Raw genomic sequence first — 23,661 nt, forward strand, 5'->3', positions numbered from 1 at the left:
CAGTTCTGCTTTTAATGCTGTTCATGGCTAAAGAGGTGGTTGCACTTAATATTAAGTTTAATGTATGCTTTGAGTGACAAATTGCAATCAAAGCAGGCATCATACCAACACAACAGTAGATGTATTACTTACATGGACTCTTTGTTGACATAATTACTTCCAAGGCAATTGTTTAGGACACTGTTTTTCTGAAAGGGCAGCAGTGGTGTTGGCGTTACCTGTTTTGACATGTTCAGTGATTAGGTTTGATCTCTAATTGGGAGAGATTTTTGTCCTGTTTTCTGGTTGTCAAAGTCCTGAATGCTCAGATTGCTGAAAACAAAGAAAAAGAATCCTACAAAACCACACATTCATGCACAAAAAAAAAAAACCAGAAAAACAAGAAAAAACCAAACCAAAAAAATCCCACACACCACAAATTTTAATTTTTTTTTTTATGACAGTGAAACATTCAAAACACTACATTATTCTGGTTGCAGGTCTCCTTCCCTCTCCTTCCCTCCCTTTTAAGCCTCAATGATATTTTGTTTAGGCAGTTTCTGTGTTGTGTATTTATTGTGTTGGTTTGAAAATGACAATTTTTAATTATTGCTCTGGGTATGTTTGTGGTCAAAAAGTACAATGCTTCATCAACAGCAGGAGTTCTGTGAGCAGATGTGGCCTGGATAGAAATTGATGCTGTTGGATCCATGTTCTCAGACTGTGAGAGAAAATTCTGATGTCTTAAACAATATCTGCATGGAATTTAGATTTAATGTCAAAGTGAATGAACGATTGACAACTGCAAAGAAATTACTGGGTCCCTAGGGGATTCTTCCACAGAGACAGAAATTTGATGGAAAAATATTTCTAGATATAAATTCATTTCCAGTTGTGGTTTGAGTAAATATATGCACTGTGTTTTGGGGATAAGGTATTATTTATATAAGCATCTTTTATTCTGTGTAGTTATTGCCTGTCTTTGGTGCATATGTAAGAGCTTTTGCCCCTATATAGCATGCTAGTCCAACAGCACCATGAAAAATTCACCTTGTTTCCTGTGAGTGTCTCAGTTTCTTATGCAGAAGTAAATGAATAAGCTCAGTTTTGTTGTAACTTCAGTCTGTCTTTGATCTTTAGTCTTAAACTTAAAAATCTGGCCAATTTCTTAGGGTTAATTGTAACTCTTTCTAATATTGTAACTTTTTGTAGCTAATACCAGAAGTATCCCACTTTTGATGCTGGGAAATGGTAGAGTCTGGTATGTTTTACTATGGGTTTGGGTTTTGTTTTGTTTTTATTTCAGTGTTTGCAAGGTAGAGATTTCCTATCGTTCTGTCTGAACCTTTTCATATTTTAGTAAATTCCATTCTATTTTTCTAGACAGTGAAGTTAGACTCAAGAAATGTATGGCTTTACTGGCAGGGGCTGTTTCCAGGGGGGTCTATGGTGCAGCCCAGCAGAGGAAATGTGGTGAGCTTGTCCCTTGTTTTTGGCACTCCCCTTCCAGACTTCCACAACCCTTCAGCAATACTTCACAAATCCATTTTCACAGTGAATTTATTCATTCTTATGAAGAGCTTCCAACTGGGTGAGAAGCTATAGCTCTGTAGTTTTTTGAAGCAGTCTGGCCAGTAATTAGAAACAGCAGACAGGAAGGCTTTGGGGGTGGACATGTTTGTAGAATTGGTCTTCACTGGGACAATGGAGGTGTTGAATGTGCTGTAAGAACAGGTTAACTTGTGCATTTTGTTGGTAGTTGTACCAGTTTGATAGCAAACCACTGAGAGATTCCAAGTCGGAACTACAGTTTAATAGGAAAATGGAAATAAAAGCAGAAAACACTGGCTTTAACTGACAGAGTCAGAATACAACCTGACATCCTGTTGGTCAAGGTGGTGATAGCAGTCCAGTTAAATGGTGGATGTGGTTCTATTGAAGTGATGATCCTGTAGTAAAGTCTGGTCCTGCTCCAGTGGTGGTTGTGGAGCTCTTGAACTCTGGGAATCCAGTGGGAGATGCTCTGATGTTCCAATCCTCAGACTATATCCAGATAGGAATACTTGGTTCGTCCCCCTGGGCAGAGCATCTCACAAAGGGATGATGTAATTTATAAGTCATGCAGTGAGACCCTGATGTTCCATTAGCAGAAGATATCCCTCAGAGAGAGCTATCAGGGATGAGCCATGCAAGAGATAAAGAACACTGCCCCACCTGGTTTTAACAGCTTATGAAAATGGTGATAGAATACATACTTTTGGTTACATCTTACACTGTAACCTAAGACAGTAGTTGGTCTGAAGGTGCTGATTGTTGCAGTCACCACTACTGAACATCCTTAATCAAGGCCATATACTAGATCTACTTCAGTACTTATTGCCATGGTAATAGATAGTGGATGTGATGACGCTCTTTATCATGCCTTCTGGAGAGGGGTGTCGGGTGATAGAGCCAGCCTGATACCAACCAATATGCAGAATTTGCTCTGTAGAATATGTGTATTCAAGCACAGCCTATCAGCAAAATTTGGTGGGGACCGTTAACTTTGTGCTAACTTCCAAACTGTTAGTGCATCTGCTGAGGCAAGAGAAACCATAGTGTCTTTGCTCAGACATCAGGAATTTGATGGGGAGATGGTAGGGAGTCTCATTAAATGGAAAAAAAATTGCTCACTGTTGCTCAGAAGAACTTTAGGGCAAGTGTACAACAATGAGCTTCACCATCTGATTGGAAATCTCCTCTTTTATTTCTTTTCTTCTTCTTTTGCCCAGTACTGAATCACAGCTATTACCTTCTTGCAGCTATTTTAAGTACTGAACAGAGTGCAGGGGGTTTTCCTCAGTTGCATATACAATACTCCATGGAAGAGAGAGAGGGCAGAATTAGGAGAAAATTGTAAAGATCATAACCACTTCCACTGAAGAATACACTAAATGCAGGTAGCTTGGCTTGCAATCTGCACACACTGAGCTACCTGCATTAAATATATTCAAAACAACTTAAATAAGTTCGGCTTGTCATTATGCTTTGGTGGTATCATGGTTTTTGGTGAAGTAAGCTCAAGGGATCTGCCCAGAAAATTTAGTTTTTAGAAGTAAAATGACAAGATGGACATTGTCAAATTAAACAATAGATTGTTCATGCAGTAGCCCTTGGGCCAGACAGGATGAGACAGGATGTAAAAAGTGTGCTCTACACTGCAGCCAGGGAGAATGGACCTTCCTGGAATGTCTCACAAGTACCTGGAGAGACTCGAGGACTCAGAACCTGTGGGATTCTGAAGTCAGCAATACAAAGGATCCAAGGCATCCTAGAGCCTGGCTGAAAAAGCATATCTGGCAGCTTATGAGGGGGATCAACCTGCTTCAGAAGTGATTGGCACCAAAGTATAGCTCCTCCTGGCACGCTGGCTGTCCTGTGCTGGGCTGGATATTCAAAAGGAAAGTCCCTTCCACACTTCATGCCACTGATGCCACGTGGAATAAGGGGGTTGCACTTGATCACACAGCAAGATCAAATAGGAAATCCAAATCACTCAAAGTAATTGTGGACTGGTACAAAAGCAAAAATTTCAGGTTATCATCAGAAGTGGAGGAGGAGGTAGTGGTGACGTACTGAGGAGAAAGTACCATATTGTCAGCTACCTGAAAATGGGGAACTATTTACTCTCTCTTTACTGACAGTTTGTGCCATGTCTTACGGATATGTCAAAAATGAAAAGCTGCCCTATGGAGTCCTGTATGGCAAGCTGAGAAGCTGTTGATGGAAAAGTTGGATCAAGTCATGTTGCAGAGCTTAAAGCCGTCCAGCTGGCTTTGGATATCACTGAATGAGAGAAATGGCCAGCGCTCTATCTCTGTACTGACTCATGGATGGTGGCAAATGCTCTGTGGGAATGCCTGGAATGATGGAAAAAAGACAGTTGGCAGCACAGAGGGAAACACATCTGGGCTTATGAATTGTGGCAAGACATCTCTACCCGGGTAGAGAAGTTGCTGTAAAAGTGTGTGCTGTAGATGCACATGCACCCAAGAGTCGGGCTTGTGAAGAACATTGCAACAGCAGACAGGTGGATGAGCTGCTAAGGTTGAAGTGTCTCGGGTGGATCTGGACTGGCAACAAGAATTGATTCTGGCTCAGTGGGCCCATAAAGCTTCAGATCATCAGAGAAGAGATGCAACACACAGTTGGGCTTGTGATCTAGGGGTGGATCTAACCATGGCAGTACCTCCCAAATTATCCATGACTGTGAGACGTGCACTGCCATCAAACAGGCCAAACAAGTGAAGCCCCTGTGGTATGGTGGGCGGTGGTCCAAGTACAAGGAGGGGGAGGCCTGGCAGATTGACTACATCACACGGCCCCAGACACACCAGGGCAAGCGTTATGTGCTGACCATGGTGGAAGCCACCACTGGATGGTTGGAAACCTACCCTGTGCCTCATGGTACGGCCCGTAACACCATCCTGGGCCTTGAAAAGCAAGTCCTGTGGAGGCATGGTACCCCTGAGAGGACTGAGTCAGACAACAGGAGTCATTTGAAAAATAGACAGCTGGCCCAGGGAGCACAGGATTGAGTGGGTTTATCATAGTCCCTCCCTATCATGCGCCAGTCTCTGTGAAATTTGAGCAGTGCAATGGACTGCCAAAAACCACATTGAAAGCAATGGGTAGTGAGCAGGACCTTCGAACATTGGCATCTACATTTAGAGAAAGCCACCTGGTTAGTTAATACTTAGAGGCTCTTGTATTAGAGGCTCTACTGTTTGAGCTGGCCCTGCCCAATCCAAACGTCCATATACTGTGTAAGGGGATAAAGTCACTGTGGTGCATATGAGAAATGTGTAAGGGAAGACAATTTGGATTAGTGCTGCCTCAAGAAAAGGCAAACCCATCCATGGGATTGTTTTTTGTTCAAGGACTGAGTGCACTTGGCAAATAATGCAGAGGGATGGGGAAACATGGTGTGCACCTCAAAAGGATTTGCCTTTTGGGTGAGAAGAGTCTGTAATGTTGGTTGCAGAATAACACCGCCACTATATGCCAAAACTACCAAGGACAATGGGTATGGATGCTCCAGATACAGTAGTCATGAGCTCCTCACAGAGCCCGCAGTCAGGGACTAAATGAACACAACAAACATCTTGGAGGGATGGCCACTGACTATGGAATTAATTAATACTTGTGTTTGTATGTATTTGTATCTGAATATGTGTAAAGTTGGAAGGTGTAGCACTGGAGCATGATGTAGATGGCATAGAATAAGGGGTGGATAGTGCTTGATTTTTGGCCAGGACAGAGTTAATTTTCTCACAGTAGCTGGGAGTGGTCAGAGCCTGGAACCCTGTGGACACGCCTAGGTGGTTGTTCTATGGCCCAAAGGTCACCACAGGGGGCTGGAAGTAAAGGAATCTTGCTTCCAAGATACAGGAGAGGCTTGCAGTCAGGAGGAAAAACATGGGCACCGACAGTCTGTGCATGGTTCATCATCTTAGGGGCAGCATGGCACCAGGTTGGTCTTTGAGCACTTCTGCATGTATATCACCTTCTCTATGTGTACTTATGTTATTAACAGGGTTGCTGTTACTGTTTGTATTCTTATCTCATTGCTGTTTCCAGTAAATTGATCTTATCCTAACTTGAGACAGCAGAAAAACACCTGTTGTCCTACCTGTCACTTCAATAAGTAGTAAAATGAAATGCTAGGCAGGACAAGTCATTGCTGTTGCCCTTCCCTGGATGGCATTCATTTGTCCTTGTGACTGATAAGACTGCCATGGTGGGGTGATGTATTTATTTGTGAGCTGAATGAATTAATTGCAAGCAGGATTGTTTAGTGAAGGCTGCCAGAGGCGAGTGATGCCAAATGAATACTTTCAGATGGCAAAAATTCAGATGTGACATCTGGAAGTGTGACATTTGTGTGAGATCTCTATCTTACTTTCTCACCTTTTTTACATGGTGTTCAAATGTTTTATTTTCTTTGATGAGTTTACAGAACCTAACCATCTGGGATCAATTAGTGCTTTAACACTATGAGCTGAACAGACTTCAGAATTTTTTTTCTTAATTTTCACTTTTTTTTCTTTATGATGCTCCATGGTAAAAATGTTTGTTTTCTCTCGTTTTTGTTTGACAGACAGGATTCTAAGCATACCTTTGGTTTTGGTTCTGACATTTTTCTCTAAAGTCAGCTTTAACTGTAATTATTCCCCCACCTTCATTACCCAAAAGTGTCAGCATTTCAGAATTAAGAGAAAAATTTTAAAAGAAACTAACAATGACTGTTGTAAAGTAGGTGCACTGAAACTGCTGCTTTTAAGCATGCCATGAGAAGAACAGAAAAAATTTCTTCTGAGATCATATTTAAGTTACAGTTGTAACAGTTCACAAGACGTTGATGAGATATGTTGGTTGAAGATTTCAGGCTGTTGATAGAACTTTACTGTCAAATTGCAGAAGCTTCCCTAAGTCAGAATTCCAAGCTGATGCTATCTGTTTCCCTCATCTGTCCATAGAAAAATCAGGGAATTTCAGAAAATTTGTTCAATTCTCATTTTTTAAATAAAACAGGAAGCCTGAAGGTTGTGTTTGTTCTTTTACTTTGTGGAGACTATCTTGGAGAGATGCTGCAGCTCCATTTTCTTCCCTCCCCATGAGTATAGGAGAAGAAATTTGGAGCAGGGAGTGGAAAGAATGAAAGGTTACTAGCCAGAGCTGAGTAGGAAAGAATACGGGTCACTGGAAAGCTATATAAAGATGGAAAAAGTGATCCTAGAGTTTGGAAGATGAGACAGCTACATGTGACGTAAGGCATGTGGGGATGTGTTGAAATGTGAAGCAGGCATTTCAAGATGATGCTTTTTAAGAAGGAGGAATAATTTCCATGGTGGCGTGCAAAGGCTGAGTTTAAATTAACAAGACCAAAAACAAAGACATAACTGAATCAGAAAAGCATGTGGAGCATAACTTTCCTACAGCACTTATCTGTTCTTTCTTGGCTTGGTAAGTGTTGCCTTTGAAAAAATGAGCTTATGGCCAGGAAAGTTACTGGCATTGTCTGTGTAACTATAGCATGTCCTCAGTTTGAAAAATACCACAGAAGTTTGGAGTAATTTTTGGTATGTTTATTGGATGCTGATTACACTTTGCATGAGTAGATTTCTGCCATGACTTGCAGAATAGGAAGTGACAGATGAAGACAGCAATATGTGTGTCTCCAAAATCCTTTCTGTGGTGACTGATTTGTGGGTTGTGTTGTATATGTCTGGTCTCACTAAGGGAAAAAGCCAGCAGTTGTCTTAGTCTAGTTTAATTTTTTACTTTAATAATTTTTTTATGGAATTATTATCTTGGACATTTACAGGGGTTTCCCCTTCCACCTCTTTGTTAGTTTGTTTTCTTTGCCCACAAGAGTAGAAAAAGAAAAGAACATATATATGGAAGCTAGACTGACCTTGGTAAACATGATAGCTATGGAGATAACTTCATTCTGTTGAATCAGCTGAGCAGATTTTACAGTTTGGTATATTCATGTACTGCAAATCTGCGACTACCTGGGAAAAAAGGCTGTCATATTTTTAAGTCATAATGTGTGAGCTGTTTTTCTTAACAAAGAAGAAAAGTTCATGTGATCACTTAACTGAGGGAATAAATGTCTCCTGAATTCTAGTGAGTAATTCTATGAGTACTCTTTTGTGGGGATTTTCTTTTTCCTTTTGTTGTGGGGGAAAAAAAGTCAACACAGCTGCAATGTTCTGTAGGTAACCATATTTCCTTGCAAAAGAAAAACAGTCTGTGCATTAGTCTTCTAGCTGATTTCACTTTGTGTGAGTCTAGTTTGTGTTGTGAAGTGAATTTTTTTTCCTGTTCTGGATCAAATTCCAGTATACCTATTGAGACTTCTCCTGCAAATCTGTTGTGAGTGGTCATGTCAACAGTGGGGCTGTACAAACTCGGACTGGTTTTGCAGCAGCCCAGGATCTTGGGTGTTGACTGCCTACCCAGCTCTCTTGTTATTCTCAACAGGTTTTTTTTCTTTACTTTTAGGAGTAAATATCAGTATGACTAGAGTCTGAGGAGGGGCTTCTGTGTTCCTACCAAAAGCTTGCTGGTGCAGAGGAACAGTGCAAGGAGAGCAGCAGGGGCATTTTGAGCTACCATGGATATCCCCACCGATTTGGTGCCATCGTCCATGATGTCCCAACCTGAGGTGATTGAGGTGAGTACGCCACAATGAAACTCTAGCAGGTGAATTGATTAAACCTCTTTTTTATTTCCTCATTGAATCCTAGCTTTTTCTCCTCTCTCATTTTGAGTATTCAGGAGACTTTTCTGGAAATACTGAATTAAAGACACTCATCGCTTACTAAGACTGTTGTTATACTTTGAGACATGACATTGCTGTGTTATAGTACTATTTGTAGCTTTTATGTCTGAGCTGATATCATATGCCATGGGATATGGCTTTGGGCAGTTTGGGTCAGCTGGCCTGGTTGTGTCCCCTCCCAGGACCTTGCCCAACCCCAGCCCCCTTGATGGAGGGAGGAATGTTGGAGAGACAGCACTGATGCTGTGCCAGTGCTGCTCAGCAATAGCCAAAACAGCGTTGTGTTATCAGCGCCTTTCCAATTATCAGTGCAAAGTGCAGCAGCACTGTGGGAGCTGTTAAGGGGAAATGAGCTCCTGCTCTAGCAGGCCCATTATAATCTCCGGCCCTTATTCCATACCATTTATGTCACACTCGGATCCCACATAATTAATGCATCTTCTGACTGTTCTTTTGTATTTATTTCTCATTACTGGAACCCCTTCTTACCCACACATAACAACTTAAACTAAACATCTTAACAACTTAAACCATCTCTCTACCGAACATACATTTTCATTAACTACTGTCCCCTGCTCTTTGATAGATATTATTGTTTTCCTGTTTCATGGGCTTCCTTCATCCCTCCAGATCTCCAGTCCATTGGGATGGGTGGTCAGGACAGGACCCAATGGTATGCTTGATCATTGAGCACCAACACCAGCCTGGTCTGGGTTTTCATTGCATTCTCCTTGCTCCTCACAAACTTCATTCTTCATCAGTTCGTGTCACTCCTGCTACTTCCTGCAACATACAACTTACACCACAGAATGTTTTCTCCAGCAGGATTAAATCTCTTTAAGGCACACACCATGTCCTTCCACATTACCCACCAAGTCATTACCCACCAAGTGCACCTAAGTCCTTGGGCAAAGACAATCCCACAAATGTGTTTGCCTTAGTGGGAGCAGAAACCCACACTGACTTCCCAAGCCACTTCCCTGTGTATTTCAGGGACTGTATCTCCCCCTACAGCGTGAAGGGATTTTGTTTGGGTAGGACAAGGGCAGTCAGCAGATCCCCTAATATTTACCAGCCAAATGGCTTCTGCTAAATTTGCATCCCAGTGCTTCCATGCCCTATTCCCTAATGCTCTTAATATGGTCTTCAGCAGTCCATTATACCTCTGAATCTTCCCAGACGCTCCTGGGCTATAAGGAATGTGATATATCCATTCGGTGCTGTGTTTCTTTGCCCGAGACTTTCTGAGGTTATTTTGAAAATGAGTCCCATTGTCTGATTCAATTCCCTCTGGTGTACCATGTCACTACAAATGTGTCTCTCAAGGCCTGAGATGGTGTTCCAAGGAGTGGAAGTGGTTTACAGGGCATGCTTACAGCCAGATAGTTGTTGCCTCTACCATGGTGAGTATGCAGCTCTTGCTTTGGTGCATTTGTGGCAGTGGTCCAATGTAGTGGTCAATTTGCCAGCCCTCACCATTTTGGAAGCCCAGCCACCACCCTCTATTCCAAGGAAATTTCACTCATATAGTTTGCTCAATTGCAGCATGTTTCATATTTGGGTGCATCTAAGGATTGTTGTTCAGGACAAATGCTTTCTCAAAAGGAGAATAAGAGCAGCTGTAATGTGAGAATGAGCAGAAGAAAAGCTGTCACTTGTAAGGGACTTGATGATCAGCATGGTCACCTTGCTGTTGTGTTAATGTGTATAAATGCACATATCCTGGGCCTACAGAGAGTTTTCACTGAATAAATTCTGCCTGAATTTAGATCACTAGGCCAAGGACTAGAAATAAATAGGTGATTCTGTTCATTGATTAGTAATAGAGAGGTCTCTCTCCACACTCAAGTTTTAGAAACTCTGCTTCAATGAGATTTGACTTGAGCCAAAAATAAATGACAACAAGAAGCCGAGGAAATACTGGTATCTCAGTGTAGGAGATTATGGTAGAAGAAGTACCATTCTCTCATCCTCATGTTGCAAAAGTAGTCTCAAAATTGGCATCTGTACAAGAAGACTTAATGATTACATGAATTCCCACAGATTTCAGTAAATCATTGTGGATATGACAGTTGATAAAGGTTTTCAATCATATATAAACATCTTCAAGCATTTCCAGACAATCTGCTGGGAGCCATCTATATGCTTCTGAGAGTAAGGAAGACCTTTTGACCACACAAGGACATAGTGAGATACATATGTAAAGAGACAATTACTTGATTAAATATTGAAGTAAAGCACTATTTATACCTGGGCTGCATAGGCAGCTTTTGATTTTCATGTTTGGAATGAATTTTTGCATACAGTTTAGAAAACAACATCGACTAAATTTTTTCCCCCCCAGAGGACATTATTTTGCTTTTTGAAATTGAGGAGGTGCCATGGTGTGCTGCAGAAGTAATTTAGAGACTGGGATTTTTTTTAACTTGGAAATAACCTGTCATGCCTTTTGCATGAGGTAGACAGCATCTTAGTTGCAAAAGAAGAGTTTTGCGACTTTACTTTTAATCTTCTTCTTTTTTTTTTTTAATCCTTATCTTAAACTTCCCTTTGGCATTGCCAGCATAGTTGGCTTCCTTCACATTTGGTCAATTTAGACTCAGAAGTAAATACTACCTATTTTGCATACCTATATATGTATATGCATACATGTTTACACATTGCAGTAAAAAATACTCCACTGCTTATCATCAGTTCTTTAACTTCACGAGGCAAACAAGTTTATTTCCCCTGGGAGAGAATCTCAGAGACCTCAGCTGGACCTTTTTTTTAAGCCAGAGCTCTTTCTGATAGGTTTTTGCTTGGACTCCAGTCTTACAGCTGCTCATTGTGCCACCACAATAAGAGAAGTTCCTGTTAATTTAGTGGCAAATGGCATTTTCCCAAGATTTGTCCTCTGAGTCAGGTAACAAAGGGCTCACATTTTGTAAAAGTTTTTGAAAGTCACTTCTGGGTACCAGATGTGAAATTGCTAATACTGTCTTAAATATTCTTACTGCTAGTGTGTCAACATAGGGCCTGCTTCTGGTGTTGCTCTACAACCCTCTATTGAAGCAACGCATTTGCCACTGTCATGTTTCTTCATACCCTTTCACTGCACTAATTTATTCAAATCCCCCTTCTTCTTTTCCACCCCCAGAATCTTCTTACCAGACACAAGAAGTGGTAAGAGCAGAGGCATCCTGGTCATGTGTAAATGTGAAGGATGAGTAAAGTTTCAAGGTAGTTTACCTGTCCATAGCTGTGAACCGAAACAGAAAATAGTTAGGGGACAGCATTCACAAAATGTCAAAGTCAATGAAACAAAAAATTTCCCAGGTATTCTTTGAGCTTTTTGCCACAGGATTTCATTGTAAGGCAAAAAAGATCTCAAATTAAGCACAATAAGTCACAATCTAGTGACTTCTGATTAGATAAGCTGCTCTGTTCTTAAAGAGAGAGAAATAAAATGTAACAGGAATTTATGATTTTTAATTTGGAGATATTTTTTATATATGTTATGACTTCATACCTCAAATATGAATAAGTAAAATGATCTCATAGAAACCTGACTAGTCTGATAATGCATTAAACAAAGTTAAATAATTCTGTAAGAAGCATTTAGCCTCCCAGAGGGCTTTGCTGTTTGCAAAAAAAAGAAACATCACAAGTGGTGACCCATACTGATTAAAGTATTCTCTGAAGTAATTAGTATTTTCTCTCCTTGTGAATGGCATGAGATGAATTCTGCAGTAAAAGCTTTGAAGAAGTAATGATTTGAGCTCTGGTTACTTAATGAACCAAGGACTTCCAACAGTGCCTCAGAAATGCTTAAAACAAGAAAACAACAAAAATTCATCATTCTCTCTTTGCTTTTGCCAGCAGCGGATCCTACCAGCCAAATACTAGAAGCAGATGAGTACTGCCTTAAATAACTGCCTTGCAGCTGTTCCAAAGAGAAATCCAGAGCAGTTTCCATTAGAATGGCCTTTCATGGCCAGAGCCAAAAACCACTTCTCCCACTCTGTGCCATTAAATACAACATCTCTATTTTCTCCTCATTTTGTTTGAACTGGGATGGAAGAGATTTAAGCTATCATTGCCACAGAATGGTTATCCTTCTCATAATATGCTTGAGAACTGTCTGCCATGAGCTGGCACAGCTTTCCCCAACGAAGCACAACAAAATTTGCATTTTGGATTTGGTGCCCAAGTTTCTGCAGTCAACAAGCATGTGGATTTTTTGTCCCCCTTGAGCTGAATAAACAAATTAGCCTTGTTACCAAAACAGACCTCTTGTGGTGGTAAATACAGCAAACAGAAGAACAAAAGGAAATGGTGGGGCTGGCAAAAACAATTTGTGATTACAAGTGTATCCATCCAGCTACAGACATCATAGGGAAAACTAAAATACTAGTACACCTTTTTCAAAAATTATTTTACTAGATGAGATTACTGGAGATTCAAAATGCATCTCCATTTTGTTTAAAGTAGACCAATACTGCCTTAAAGGCGGCTGCTCAGTAAAGTGTGAACAAGTTAGTTACAGAGACCCCATTGTTTCTAAAGCTCTGAGACAAAGATTTTTCTATATTCTGTTTATATATTTCACAAATATCTCAATATATCAAAGCAAAAGAAACCCAAATGTCTAACATATATTTCATGAAATAAATGTACTTGTTTTACTTTACTGTATTGTAAACACAGAACAGTCTTCTTATTTCCATCTGTAAATCTCTGTTTCCAGTCCCAAAATGAAATTTGCTATGCATTTTGCTTGTAGGCTAAACTCTCCCAAGTGCTCACTTTGCTGGTTTGCTTGGTGAGGAGCAATGGGAGGTGTGCCCTGGAGGTAGAAACAGCCCCAGTGTAGCCCACAGCATTTTTTTCAGCATAAAATTGCTATCTTTAAATTGCTGTAGCCAGTAATTAACTCCCAGCTTGGTTTACTAACTGGGATTAAAGGATGCACATTGTAAATAATGAAATTATTTATGCATGAAAATTCATTTGCGATGTTATAGGTGCAGACTTTTTTTCCCCTCCAACTGCTTCCACTCTGGCTTTTGCAGTGCACAGATAGGACTCTGTGTGCTGCACGTCTCTCCGGAAAACCCCTCCCAAGGGGGGGGTCTCCTATAAAGGTCTGTCCTGCACTGCACTCATCCTTACAGCAACATTCAGGGACTCACAGCTGTTTGCAACAGGGCAACAGGGGGTGAGCTGGGCAAGAAAGTGGAGCAGCCCAATCAGCATCATGGCAAAGACATTTTCTGAAGGCATAAGAGGTGGAATATTTCAGTCACTAAATGAGATGATGGAATATAATTGTCTTCCTGTGTCTCCCACAAAGCCACAAAGTGTTGAGCTTGTGCCCATGTTTGGCTACTTTTTGTGAAGCTCAGCTTGTCATGAAAGCTACCTCAAAGGAAAAGAAGTTTTAAGAGCTTTGCAGAAGTACCTTATGTACTTTGGAACACTTGGGCTTAAGTACCCAATTTGGGCTCAATATGCTCTACCTGCTCCACAGCCAATTACTTTTTTTTTTGCAAATATCTCCACATTACAGTGGGGATCTCCCTTTGAGCTGGGAAGACAGATAAGGGGTGGCAAAGAAAAAATAAAATCTTAGTAATCAACATATATAAGCCATTCTAGGAATGTAAGTGAGGGTGTGATGATGTAGAACTATGCCCTGATTCAAACAGTCTTCATTTCCTCCTCTACTGGAAAACTTCTCTATGAACATTTATGTAGTACTTGGGAGGGACACAGCTCATGAAAGTGAAAATGCTGGATCTGTGGAAAAGGAGCAGCAATACAACAGTGTGTGAATTGCTAGCTAAGTTGTGGATGGATGAGGTCACTCTGTCTTTTCTTTTCCAATTCTTCTTGTAATTAATTCTAGCTTTTAATTTCTTAAATCTCCTTTTACTTGCAGAATTTTGGAAGGTCAACAACCTCACTGTTTTTTTAGCCAATCTGTATAATCATAGTTAATCAATGAGGTCTGTGTCACTTGTGAATTATGCCTTCCAAGAGTAAAGCTGCCTGTTTTCTCACTGTTGCTGGGGGCTGGGTCTCTTTAATACACTGAGTGCCTAGAATGTTAAGCTGCATTTTCAGGTATAAACTGTAGGATACAGAGAAATTCTCAGTTCAATTTCAAGTAGTTGTCAGATTGACAGTTTGTCAGCTCTGAGACTCTGTAAGTCTGCTACAAAAGCATCCTAAAAATTATTGCATGCACTAGCTGTTGCCACACAATCCTTGAGTAACTTTATGCTTTAGGATGTTTTAATAGCATTAAAGGGACCCCCTTTAGAGATTAAGTGAGAGATTAATTTCCTCCTGTCTTGTCACCTTTGTGAAGGCCAAAATGAATCTAGTGAAATGAAGTACCCTGCTGTAACAGAGCCACCCCATCTTATTATACAGATTTATCTTTAAGTCTGTTGAATTGTTACTCTGGGAAATGCAATTCCGAAGAGGACGAGCCATTCTGTGTTGGTGATAGAGTTTCCTACTTCCATTGTGCAGATGAAAAATATGTCTGTGCATAAGGCTAAAATGAATCAGGACCCTTGTCTTGTGACTTCATGTTGGTTTTTTTTTTTTTTTACTTCTACTTTTATCTTTGAAGGAAACACAACTTTTCTGCTTTATTTTAAAGCTTTTCTTTCATGTTCTGCAGTTTGAAAAGTAGTCTATGTTTTTCATTAGGTAATGGACAACTGTTTTTGCAAATTGGATTTTTTTTTCCTCATCTGTTACAACTTTACTTTCGTAAACCCCATGTTTAGCAGTTGTGGGTTGACGAAGTATTTACATATTGATTCAGTTATGCCTATGCTTACTTGCTTTTCCTTATTTTAAAGATATTCTTAATTTATATCCTTCTTTGGGGATTTTGAAGTTGGTAGTTCCCTGAAGTTTTTCAGCTTGACCCCTTTCAGTATGTTGGTAACCTTAAGATATTTATGTAAGCTGAAAGCAGGGGTACTGATTTCCATTCACTGCTGCTCAAAAAGTAAAGATATAAGAGAGTTATTATGTTTTTTAGTCTTAGTTTACCACAACAATATTAGAAAAATTAATTGTTTTTCATCTCCTCTGTGTTCTGGGTAAGAAAACAGCGGCATGTGGAGGTTAATTCAGCAAAAGACAAAAAAGAGAGGAGCAGAGTGTGTTTGGAGAGTCTAGGGTTAAGATATTTTTAAGAGTTTTCCTGGATATGGATTCTTTATTTGTGGCTTACAAGTTTGAAAAGTGCTGTAAAAGTCAGACCTTAGTATTCAAAGAATGTTCTGCTCTGCTTCTCTCGACAATAAATAGGTGCACCCATGGGTACTAGGGGTGGTGAGACAGTAACCTGCCTTTTTTGTTTCATGGATCAAGGAACTCGCAAACTCTGAGATTGCAGAGGGGTTTGTAAACTGATCATCTTCCCCTCAGGCACCTCGTGCTAATTAATGCTTTGTTTAGGCAGGATCAGTCAATGGCATTTGAAAACTTTTCGATGTTTGTTTTCCACCCCAAGCATCTCTCTATGCACAGTCCTTACCAGGTGAGCAGCCCTCACTGGGTGAGCTGTCACTCACCACAGAGCTGGCAGGATGCAGAGATCCCCTCTCCCCTTCTGCTCCACACAGGCTGTGTGTTCTCCACTGCTGTCTGCCCCAGGAGGGGCAGGTAGTAATGGGCTGCTCTCCCAAGGACATCCAGTGGTCAGGCTATTGTGGATCCAAATCCTCATCCTGTTCTTTGGGGCGTGACGCAGAGGTGGCCACAGAAGCAAGATGAATCAGGCACAAAACATGGGAAAGCTTACATGGGCTCTTCTTCCCAGTGTTCCCACTGGCACCCCTGTGGTGTGATCCCATATAACCAGAGGAGAGGAGACAACCAGGCAAGTAGTGCCTGAAAAGGCCAGTGCCGAGGTGAATTGAATGACCAATTGCTGAAGAAGAGTGGCTTTTATTTATTAAGTCCTGGTGCCAAATTTCCTGGTTTGTGTGCACTGTGCTGTGGTTATAACTATGTCTCATGATATTAAGAGATTGAATTCCATGTACTTGTGATTTTCTTCTTCTTTGATTTGGCACGTATGTGTCTTGGGTCATCTTCGTAGAGCAAGAGGAGACTTTGCTTTTAGCCTGCTTTTACTCTATTTTTCTTTATCTGTCTTGTTGGTTTATAACTCAATGTTTACTTCTTCCACACAGATTCATCCTAGAGGTTTAGTTAATATGGGCAATTTGCAGCTCAGTTTGTTTTAAACTTCTGTTGAGATATACTGAATGGATGAGGTAAATCTCCGGGCACCACACATCTGGCTTACACAGGCAGTGAAACACACTGAGTGAAACTTCAGGAAATTAAAATATAAACTTCCCTGCCCCTTTTCCTGCAGGGGCAGGAGAGGGGATGGGGTCTGCCTGCTTGCATATGCCTTTGTGGTATGTTAACACTTTGAGTACTGAGGGATACAGTGCATTTCTCTCCTGCTTGAGCCTTTCCAGTCAGTATCACAGCTAAACGTGATGCCTTGGGATTTTTATGTTTGTGACCTGAGAGGTCAAAATCTTCCTTTAAGACATACAGTGGCATCCAAGAAAGCTGATCATCTGGAAGTCCCCTGCTGGAATTTTTGCCAGCAAACTGTCTCATCTTTTTCTCTTGTTCCCCTTGGTGGGGTGGGGGGGTGCAGGGCACAAAAAGATTGCTTTTACAGGAGATCCTAGGTTTTAGATTAGAATGCCTTAAAAACAGCTTCTCCAAAATCCCTTACACGAACACAGCATTTTGTTTTCCTGTCTTCAAAATGAGAGAAGCAGCAAGTGAGCCTCATGCTAACTGCTCTGAGATTGCTCAAGTGCTGTCATAGTTTTAAATTGAACAAGTCTGGCTCTGTAACATTTTACATACCCTTATGTGTCTATGTACATTCTGCCTTGGCTTGGCTTTTCATGATTAAGTCATATTTTTTGTCATACTTTGTTTCAGATTTCAAACTAAAAGGTAGAGGAGAACATTGCACAATCAGGGAATAATTTGCATTTTAAGTCCATGTGCAAAACAAAACTACAAAGAGAAAAAGAAGGAAAAAGAAAATAAAAGCATAATGCTGGCCACATTTTAAATTTCTGAATTAAAAATTCATGTTTTTCCAGGTGTAGCACGCCTCTTTCCATAGGAGCAGCAGTGAAGCAGGAATCATTACATGTGGGCAGCAGACATCTGAAAGAAAAAAACAGAGTGACAAATACACAGGCAAAGAGAATTTATTCAAGATCACAAGTATCCACTAGATCCTGCATCCACATTCCTACAGAGACTAAAAATCCTGTGCATTACATAATTAATGCAGATGTTGGCAAGCTTTTATAAGGGCCACTAATTCATTCATATGACTTCCTCTCTCCCTCAAGGGTTCTTATACTTGACCTGTTATTACTACAAGGTCTTTAACCAAAGAATTAAAGCCAGATGTCTTGTAGCTAGGTCTCCTTTTGTTAAACGTCCCTTATAATATTTTTTTTATATGCACCAGATCCTACATGAGAACTTCCAAAATTTCTTAAATAATTAAGGCTAAAAGGCTTCAAACCCAAGGGTTGATGTATCCTAGAGGAGCAATAAAAGTATTATACTCACTGTGCTGAGCAATACTATTTACTCTAACTTTTTATTATCCTGGGACTGCAAATGTTTCTGGTCAATGTTTAGGCTGGAGGTAAAATCTTTCTTAAAAGACCTTTTTCTTTAACATAAATTTAAACATCATGTAGTCCATTTGGGATGTAGGTGGAAAGTTTTGTATATTGCTTTATTGGAATTGGCTTAATTGCATTGACAAATGTAGAAATGAAAAGAAACAGAAACAGTTTTGGGTAATTCTAAGGAGATCTTTCTCAGATACTATTTCCACGTGAGTCAAGCTATAAATTCTGTTTCCCAATTCTGTATGTTTTTGTTTTCAACAAGAAGGTTAGGTTAGCTGTAGCACTTCCTGCAGAGTAACTGGAGCTGTCCAAAACCTATGGTTAACTTTGTATGTTTTAATGGGAAGAAATTACCATCTTCTAGTGTTGTTGATCTGTTCCTTGATTTGGCTTCTTACTTGCATTGCTAAAACTGGTCCTGTTTTTATAAAAATTCAAGTTTAGTCGATAGAGTTCCATAGCAATAAAAGCAGAGAGGCAAAGGCAGATCTTATATAGAAAAAGACTTTTTTGACATGTGTTTCTTTGTTTGATTTTTTTTATAATTATTTTTACATCTTTGTTGTTTACTCATGCTAAACAAGAAACCAGGATTTTATTCAGAGGCTTTTCTTAAGGTTTGCCTTTTGGGAATTGCACCTTGAGTAACTGAATGGAACTGAAAAAGGAAACTCGTTAGGCATTTTCTTATAAGCCAACAGTTTTATCCAAAACTTCCACATTCTAGTGGAATATGGGCTTGTTGCCCCCCTACCTGTTCTCAGCAGAGTACTCTGCAAAAAAAATTAATCATGTGTTCTCTGACATAGCCACGACAATAGTTATTGCAGGAAATAAGGGTGGATACTTTTAACACTAGTTAAGCCAAATATTACTTTTCTTATGTCTTGGCTCATTCCTATTTCAAATTGGAATAAGTCAGTTCTGGTGAGTTATATTTAAAAGCATTGTGTATTTCAAACAATTTCTAGAAATGTAGGTAGTGCTCATAGAATAGAATGCTATGTCATACTTCCTTTATTGTTCATAAAAGCACTTTTTATGGACATACATTATCCTTTTTAATTCACAGTCTCAGAACATACTGTCAATCTCTATTTAGGGTGTTCTTCCCACATTTTAAGACAGGACAAGAAGGAATAACCACGATGGAAAATGGAATGAGTTAAAACCTGTAAAATTGTAATGCACATTTCCTCCTCTTTGAAGAACTATTCTTCCGCTACAATCAAACAAGAGTGCTGTGCACTGATAACATAAATAAGATGTCTAGCAGAGTTAATTTTTCTTAATTATGAATTGCATGCCTTTAACTGAATCTCTCAGCAGAACTGCTTGGCCAGAAGCTCTTTTTCTATGCAATTTACGACTACATCAGAAATCATGCTGGCTCCCAGAGCAGATGGAACCACTTCTGGTTGTTTCTAATCTGGTTGCTGTTACTAGATTCCTCAGAGCAATTGTTTGTGAGTTGTGGAATACCATTTGGTCTGAAACAATTAATTTGTTCTGAAGCATGTTCCTTTCCTGTCCCCCTCCCCGCTCTTTGTGTATGTCTTAGCCATGAAGGCAATCATATGTTTTCAGTTCTGATGTCATTCTGGGTTTTTTTTCTCTCTCTTTTTTTTTCTCTCTTCTTTCAGTCCACAGCCATGAGTGAACCACAGTGCTACTACAATGAAACCATTGCCTTCTTTTATAACCGAAGTGGAAAATATCTAGCCACTGAATGGAACACTGTCAGCAAGCTTGTAATGGGACTGGGGATTACCGTCTGCATCTTCATAATGCTGGCCAACCTCTTGGTTATGGTGGCTATTTATGTCAATCGCCGATTCCACTTTCCTATTTATTACTTAATGGCCAACTTAGCTGCTGCGGACTTTTTTGCAGGGCTGGCCTACTTTTACTTAATGTTCAACACAGGACCCAACACTAGAAGACTGACTGTAAGCACCTGGCTTCTCCGTCAGGGTCTCATTGATACCAGTCTGACAGCCTCTGTAGCCAACTTGTTGGCCATTGCCATTGAACGGCACATTACAGTTTTCCGAATGCAGCTGCACACTCGGATGAGCAACCGCCGGGTGGTCGTTGTCATTGTTGTTATCTGGACTATGGCCATCGTCATGGGGGCCATCCCGAGTGTCGGATGGAACTGCATTTGTGATATCACCCACTGCTCCAACATGGCACCGCTCTATAGTGACTCCTACCTGGTCTTCTGGGCTATTTTCAACCTGGTCACTTTTGTGGTCATGGTGGTCCTATATGCTCACATCTTTGGGTACGTTCGCCAAAGGACTATGAGAATGTCCAGGCACAGTTCTGGACCCCGCAGGAATCGGGACACCATGATGAGCCTCCTGAAGACTGTGGTCATTGTGCTTGGTAAGTGCCTACTCTGCCCACCCTGTTCTCCCTGCTCTGTTTCTTATCAGGTGATTTGAGTAATGTGTGCTCAGCTCCTGGAGGTCAGCAGAATTTGGAAGACACTGGAAGAGGTGCAGGCAATAAGAACACCCAGAGTTCACTACTGTGACCAGTGGGACTATCAAGCTTGTTTATGGAAGTTGATTGACATGGTCACTCAGCCCTGTAACATGGAACCAGTGAAAATCCAGATGTAATGTGGTGGTTTTTTGCAGCAATCCATGTTTAAAATCTTTTATAGCAACCTATTATATAACATTTGTTCTTTTGCCTTTGAAGTTGCCAAATGGCTTCAAACTTGTAATAGTACAGGGAAGGCTCAGTATTCCACTGAAGTATCTGCTGTCTCCTTTTTGCCACCAAAAAAGGTGTTGTGTGTATTCATGTGAAATTCCAGTATATGGAGAACACCTCAGGAGCTACAGGCTATTCACAAAAAGATTGTGTATTAAGCAAGACTGCATGTACCCAGTCCTATTGTGTTTGGTGCATTTGCTAATACAGGAAAGTAGCATGTGAGATACTGGTGTGCTTCAGCGCACTGCTCAGGAGGTGCATAGGCTTCAGTCTTTGGCATGAGGGAAATACCATAACACATTTTGGATTCAGGAGGTTACTGTAATTTTCTGTATAGTTTTACTAGGGTTTTGTCTGGGGCTTCCAGTTTCCTTATGCAGAAGCGCGGCCTAAAGGCTGAGTACCGTTCCCTGTTGATCTTCTTTGCTGTTTGCGCTGTTCTTTGTTCCTGCAGATGATAGTGATGGTGCAGGCTGCCTCCTTGTCCCAATATGTATTCTCACCTATTAGGTCTCCCAGTCCAGTACATGTGTCTCCAGGTATCCCAGTACCCTGTTGCGTTAGATGATTGCCCTAACAGTTCATAAATGCAATTGTTATGCAGTCCAGAGGGCCCAAAACTTAGCCCCATTTCTGTCCTTGACATTATGGTTCCCATAGGTTTATGCTGTGACTTGAGCTTTCTATCACAAACGTGGCAGAATGGTGGCAGAGATTGGGTGTGAGTCACTGTGTCAACTCACTTTTTAGTTTAAGAATTTACATGTTGTACTCTGACCTAGTGATTTGATTTTTAACCAGAATATGAATTGTGCAGTTAACTAACCTGCTAAACCATTGATAAGATGTATTTCTTCATGTCCTGCTCTTCTTTTCAGGAAAGGAACTTATATGAGTTTTCCAAGGGAGATTGTAGTGGTTGGTGAAACCTCTCCTGACCTCCTGGTGGTTCAAAAATCTGTCCTTTCCCATTTCCATGATTCTCATGGCAGAAGGCAAGATGAGATTAAGAATACCAAGAAAATTTGGGTTTTGCAGTCCTCTTTTAGGAAACAGTTCTCTGTTTTCCTTCCTGAAGACATTATTGTTCATACAGTATTTCCTATGAGGTGAAAGACTGGCTCAGACTTAAAAAAAAAAAAGGCAAAAGACCCCAAAAACATCTACTAAAAAAAAGTGGATGGAAAATAGTAGTCACTTCTATCAATGCAATGTGGAGTTGTAGAACAAAGAGTCACTGAATAAACAGCAAATGTCAGCTAATCCCATGCATGTATGGTACTAGATGTATTATTTTATTAAATAACTTATTATTTTATTAAATGTGTTAAAAGGAAACAAAATGCTCGTAGACACTTTATCATTTTTGCAGCTCCCACCTTGGTATTATTTTGCAAAGGGTTTGGTTCAGTTTGGTTTTTTTCCCTAAGCAATGTGGTTTCTAGAGGAAAGCTAGAGGAGGTCAGTCACAGGCCTGTAGTGTAAAGAAGCAGCAGTGCTTTCACCTCCTTACCACCAGGGAGGCACAGTTGCAAGATAAAGATGGTTGGGAAACAGCTGTGGGTTTGCTGTGTAAATTCTTTTAATTTAAGAAATAAATAAATAAAGAATAGACTGAAGTCAAGAATTAGGCTTTGGGGTAACACAGAGACTTTGGGGGAGTTAAATATTTGTGCATCAAGGCGTTGCAGACTGCTATGTACACCATGAGAAATTTTCATTAGTTGCCATCAGCTGGGAGTATCATCCCATATTGCTGAATTTGCACTTCATGGGAGGATTGTTTTGTGGTTCTAAAGAAGAAAAGCTAAGCATCACTTCAAAGGACTTCTGGGCAACAGATATCTCAGATATCAGTAGGTATCTCTCAAGCAAACAGTGTGGTCAGCATGTTGATCAGGCAGGTGTGGTGATGCTCTATCGCTGTTTGCAATCTACTTGTAAGTCTGGCTTAAAGTTTTCTTAAGCAGAAGATTTAATTTCAAGGGTCATACTTCCTGAGTGCCTTCTTGAAAAAGGTAGAGCTTCACGTTTATTTACTGGAGCTTTGGGAAGGGCAGAAAAGGTGAGTGTGTTAGTCTGCATGGAGCAATTTGCTGAACATTTATCTCATGTTATCTGGCTTTTTCTACATCAGTGAACCTCAAAAACATGCAGGAAAAGAATCCCTGCCTTTCTTAATGGTGCAGATCAGAGTAATAATACATTGCTCAATACATTGAGCAATGAGGTTTGAGGCAGAAACCAACTTTTTTCAGGAAGCTGGGAAGGAGAGTAGTTTATTCTGAAGATGCTTCTCCCTCCTCTCCTTCCCCACAGTTGAGTGGGGAAGGGAGCTGGTTTGTGTCAGCCTGCTTTACACAGGAGAAGACAATTCATTTTGGAGGAGAGGGAGGATGCCCTGAGATTGAAAGGAAAACAGAACTGGGGCTCTGGATAAACCTGTGAGCATTGGCAGAGGGAGGCAAACCATTCCTCATTTTAGAATCTTTGTTAAAATGCTGCTCAGCCGTAAGTAACCTCATTGTGAATTGGGCAGCAGTGAACTGTTCATTTGACTTTTAAACTTCCATAAACGGGTGTCCTGGAGTTGTCCTGCTGGCTGTACTCCCAGGCAAAGCCATGCTGCTGCTGCTGCAAGCAGAAGAGCATCTTTTCCCCTGTCTGCATTCTCACTGTGTTTGGGAGGCAGGAGGGGGAGGGAATAACACAAGAGCTTCTTGTTTGTTAGCTGCCTAACACGGCCTGCCCTCCTCATGCCTTGCTGCTTTGCTCCAAGAGGAGAAGAGCTGCCCCAAAGGGGTGCAGTCCTCCAGGCAGTGATGCTGTCAGCATGTGCAGGGAGGGTGCCAGCTGCCTCTGACAAGAGGGTGATTGTGTGGGGAGGGCTATGGCCGCTTGATGTACTGACTGGAG

The 23,661-nt window shown here is 40.7% G+C and overlaps 1 protein-coding gene across 3 annotated transcripts in view; it reads left to right on the plus strand.

Moving 5' to 3' along the window:
- LPAR1 (lysophosphatidic acid receptor 1) overlaps positions 1-23,661 on the plus strand; it is a 67,840-nt gene that overhangs the window by 16,354 nt on the left and 27,825 nt on the right. For all 3 annotated transcript variants that reach the window (XM_030968066.1, XM_030968068.1, XM_030968067.1), the window contains 2 exons: positions 8,029-8,200; positions 19,659-20,406. In XM_030968066.1, the coding sequence (XP_030823926.1) occupies positions 8,141-8,200; positions 19,659-20,406 (808 nt within the window). In that variant the 5' untranslated portion in view covers positions 8,029-8,140. The remainder of the gene's footprint in view (positions 1-8,028; positions 8,201-19,658; positions 20,407-23,661) is intronic.

Source organism: Camarhynchus parvulus, chromosome Z, assembly GCF_901933205.1.
Source record: "Camarhynchus parvulus chromosome Z, STF_HiC, whole genome shotgun sequence".
NCBI lineage: Eukaryota > Metazoa > Chordata > Aves > Passeriformes > Thraupidae > Camarhynchus > Camarhynchus parvulus.